Source organism: Corvus brachyrhynchos, unplaced genomic scaffold (assembly GCF_000691975.1).
Source record: "Corvus brachyrhynchos isolate BGI_N302 unplaced genomic scaffold, ASM69197v1 scaffold365, whole genome shotgun sequence".
Taxonomy (NCBI): Eukaryota; Metazoa; Chordata; class Aves; order Passeriformes; family Corvidae; genus Corvus; species Corvus brachyrhynchos.
In genome coordinates, this window is record NW_008239544.1 from 255,364 (window position 1) to 259,968 (window position 4,605).

The 4,605-nt window shown below is 53.0% G+C and overlaps 1 protein-coding gene across 1 annotated transcript in view; it reads right to left on the bottom strand.

Annotated features, from left to right (window-relative positions):
- SLC7A5 (solute carrier family 7 member 5) overlaps positions 1 to 4,605 on the bottom strand; it is a gene marked incomplete at its 5' end in the record, with an annotated part of 29,936 nt that overhangs the window by 16,624 nt on the left and 8,707 nt on the right. Inside the window, one exon of the mRNA XM_017741324.1 lies at positions 1,389 to 1,514. Coding sequence (XP_017596813.1) covers positions 1,389 to 1,514 — 126 coding nt within the window. The remainder of the gene's footprint in view (positions 1 to 1,388; positions 1,515 to 4,605) is intronic.

The window sequence follows — 4,605 nt, forward strand, 5'->3', positions numbered from 1 at the left end:
CAGCAGGAAAATAAATCCCATGGAATTCCCTGCCCTGCAAGGTCTGCACAGCCACAAACATCTGAAACTGCAAGAAACTTCAAAGGAAGTAAAACAACTCCTGGGACACGGGAGGGGAGGAGGGATTTTTATTGTACACAGGGCAGAAATCCCTTCTCAGTTACAGACAGGAGTCAAAGGAAACCTCGTGGATTTCCACCTGAAGAAGCAGGGCAGAAAGAGGCTCAGCCTCCCCCAAAAAGGCCAAAAGAACAGCACATTCTGAAGATGCAAATTAAGATTATATCTGCAAACAAAGCCCAGTTGTAAAGATCTTCATGGTAAAATGTTAACCAACTAAAAGAGATTTACAGTGATTTATCCTTCTCCTCCTGGGAGAGAATCAAAAGGTTCGGCAGAGCAGGCTGGGGAGCTGGGCAGAGGGAGGAGGTGTATTTTGTGATAAGCCTCAAACAATGTCCCTGTTGAGTGTCTGCACTGAGCTGGAAGAAAATAAAATCTCTGACAAAGCAAGAAATTCTGCAAAGACAGCACTGGCTCCCAGAGCTGGGACAGGAATTAGAGACCCACGAGCACACACAGACACACCCCCTGTGCAGGGACAGGATTCCCTGGAGATTTTATCCCCTTTTGAGCAAAAAATAAGGACTGGACTGTTCCCCAAGAAATGTTTATTTCCACAAAACTTGCATGAAAAAACCACACTTTGGTTTAACTGTGAGTTAATCAGGTTTGGAACAAACTCAAATGGGTTTGGAACAAACCATCTCCCTGCTTTGAGAGGATTTTATGTGCTCATGAAGCAAACCAGCAGAACCACCAGAAAATCTGCTTTTATCTTCCCATTTTTATCTCCTTTTCCAGGTGCCAGCGCCAGCTGAGCTCCAATCTCTCTGCTCCTCGTGGGCTCTGCAGCCCTGCCTGACCCAGGTGTCCCTGGGTGACCCAGAGCTGGCCTGAGCCACTCCACACCTGGAACAGGATGAAGGGAAATGTGCAGGGGTAGTTTGTGGAAGGATTAGGATGACTGGAAGTGGTTTGCACATGCAGATAATTCTCTGTGAGCAAAGAGATTTCCCAGTGCAGCAGCACCAACATTTTCATTCCCTGCAATCCCAAAGGGAGAAGCCACAGTCTCTGTCCAAGTAGGAAAGACTTTAAGTGGTTTCAGTAGCATGAAATGAAGCCTGACAGTGACAGAAATACAAAATCCCACAAATAAAATGCAAAACCTCAGCCCTTGGCAAAGCTGGAAGCATCCCCCAAGCATCCGAGAGAACAGAGGAGGTTTGCAAAGCTCTGAAACACCCGGGGTTGGATTCCTGGGCTTTGTTCCTCATCCTGCTTTACCTGCATGGTCCCAAAAGGAGAAAAGGAACAGCACTCACCCTTTGCCAGCTGCACGAAGCCCAGGATGATGATGAGAGCCAGCGCCAGCAGCTTGGCCGCAGCAAAGGCGTCCTGCACACGGGTGGCAGCCTTGACACTGTAGCAGTTCACAGCTGTGAGCAGCACTGAGGGGACACACAGGGACAACGTCAGCACCCAGGGAGACACTCCAGATGCACCAAAAAGCACAAGGCATCTTTGGATGGGATATTGGGAAGGGATTCCTCCCCGTGAGGGTGGGGAGGGCCTGGCACAGGGTGCCCAGAGAAGCTGTGGCTGCCCATGGAGCCCAGGTTGGATGGGACTTGGAGCATCCTGGGCTATGGAAGGTGTCCCTGCCCATGGCAGAGGATGGAATGAGATGATCTCCAAGGTCCCTTCCAACCCAAACCATTCTGTGACTCCTTTTTGCTAAAGCAACCAACCAGAGCCTCTTCCCAGAAGAGAAACTCATGGAAAGCTCTGCAGCCTCACACTTCTCAGTTCCACCCTTTATTTTGGCAGTAAGTGGTGTGAACAGTGCCTGTGGTCCTCGGGACATGGAATGGCACTGCTGCATTGGAAAACACTTCTGAGGGCTTGGAAATATCAGCCCTGACTGCACCCCCAGCACCAATGGCCACAGCCCCTGTCCCATCGATCCCATTCAGTGCTGCTGGTGTGTGGAAACACTCCAGGAATGTCAGACCGAGCCTCCAGGACTGATCCATGGGGATTTTATAACAACAGCACCCCAAAGGCTCTCGAGGCCACACCACATGACCCTGCTGAAGGGAAAGGCGCCAGCCCGGCCCTGACCCCGGGCTGGACACAAGCAACACCTGCAGGTCACTGGGGCAGGGGGGAAGGGAAGCTGGAGCTGAGGAAAGCCCCGGTGCCAGGGACAGCTGTGGGCCTGTGCCAGGGCTCCTGGGCATGGAGGAGAGGATTTCCCAGCACGGCACTGCCTCCCCAGCAGTATTTGTTTGCTGAGAAGCTCCTGCTGCCCACAAGCTACCCTTTGGTTAATGCAACAACTGGGGTTTATCTCCGACCTTTTTTTGCCATATCCCTCCCCCTTTCTCCTCTGTATCTCTCTCCTGCCAGCATGCCATTCCTGCCAGGCAGGGCACAGCCTGAACCAGGCCTTGTCTGAAGCCCCAGAGCTGCTCCTGGCTGAGCTTCACCTGCTGCAGAGCAAATAATGGCCAAGCTCTGCTGCCCTCACGAATCATTGACTATTTTGGTGCCTTGCTTCCCCCCCACACCCTCCTGCTTGTTATGGACACAGGCAAATGTCACACCAAGGGTGACTGCCCACGTGCTGGATGCCCCTTCTCCAGCCCAGTGACCCCCTGGCTGTCCCCTGGCCAGTCCCAGCCCTGAGCACTCACCAGCAGCTCAGGGAGGAGTAGATCCCAAATCTCCTCCTGGAGCTGGAGGCTTTTCCCTGCAGGATTCTTTCCCCACTGGCCTCTGCCCTCACACAAAGGCTCTTTCCCAGAGCCTGCAGCTCTTTTTCACAGGAGCCCAAGGCCTCGACCAGAACCAAACAGCTGCTCCCCAGAACATCCCAGTCCCACTCTCCTGAGGGTATGAGCTGGATGTGCACTCCCAGCTTAGAGCCCAGAGCATCTGACCCCTGAATCACAGAAGAGTTTGGGTTGGAAGGACCTTAAAGATCCAGTTCCACCCCTGCCATGGGCAGGGACACCTTCCACTATCCCAGGGTGCTCCAAGCCCCATCCAAGCAGGCCTTGGGCACTTCCAGGAATGGGGCAGCCTGTGCCAGTGTCCCAGGACCCGATGGCTTTCAGGATCACTGGCTCCTTCCCCCACCCTGCCATCTCCAGGATCTGCTGCCATTTCAACACAAGAGCATTTAAAGTGCGGAGAAGCGAGAGCTGGATGTGTCAGGAAGGAAAGCGCATGATCCGACCCATCCCACAAGAGTGACAGCCACAAGTAAACAAGGATTGGAGATGGATTTTGTATCGTGCCCTTGGAGCCCCTTTGGGAGTGTGGCTGAGACTGAAATGACCCTGAGCTGTTTTTGAGGAAGCAGAGCCGTGCTGGAGTCACAGGACAGCACGAGCTGGGCTCTGGCCAGCAGCAGGGGTGAGTGATTGTGGTGACAGATGTGCCAACACCACTGTCCCCGTGCCAGGGCCCTGCGCTGCTCTGGGAGATAAGGGACAGGGACAGACACACCATGGCCAGGCCTGAGGGTTCTCAGCCCCTAGAGCAGCCCTGTGCTGGTGGGGTCACAGCTCTGTCACCACTCAGGGACACGGGGACATGTCTGCCTCCAGGGACAGGGCAAGGGACATGGTCAGACAGCAGGGAGGAGGAAACACAGCTTAACCAAGTGACCTTACAGTGCTACAAGGGACAAGGAAACACAGGGAATGTCACCCAGCAGAACTCCCACCTCATCCCTGAAGGCACCTCCAGTGAATCCTCACGGGCAGGGAGCTTTGGGGCCAGGATTCCCTTTGACCAGCAATTATGCTAAAAATAAATCTGCCCTTGTTTACAGAGGGATATTTAAAGGATGTGCTCACACGTCTAAAACCACGCTGCTGCTGCTGCTGCTGCTGCTGCTCCTGTGGTGAGGACAGCCCTGAGAGGTGTGACAGTGACATTCCCTGCCCCATTTAGGCATTCTGGGTCTGTGACAGGAACTGCTTCACCCCCACTTCAACACTGATTTTTAGGGGCTGTTTGCCATGTCCTGGTTCTGTACAGAGTCCCCTGGAGGGTGGTGGTGAAAATAAAAGGAAAAAGTTTCCTACACTGTCCAAGTATCCATGTTCAGCCCCAAAACCCCATCAGTGCCAAATAAACAGGCTTCCTAAAAACGAGAAAACACTTTGGGATCAGAGAGTAAACACGGCTGGAAGTTTCTGCCATGGTTGTCAGAGCCCTTGTATCACATTTCCCTCTGTTTTGCTTTTCCCACTTTAGAATAGTATTTGTCTTTCCTAAAGGAGCACGGTGGAGTTACTCCACTTCAATACTTCCAACATAGGAATGGCCAAAAATCCCCCAGTCTTGCCCATCAGGAAGAATCCTGCAGATGGCAAACAGGACGAGAGCCTTCTCCATAAAACTCCAGGATAAATTCCAGTGGCTGCTGAGCTTCTCAGGAGGCTGGGATTTCTGAAAGCAGCGAGTTTTGATTGCTTTGATCCCAGATGCTGCCCCACCACGCAGGGGCTGCGGGATCCTCCTGGC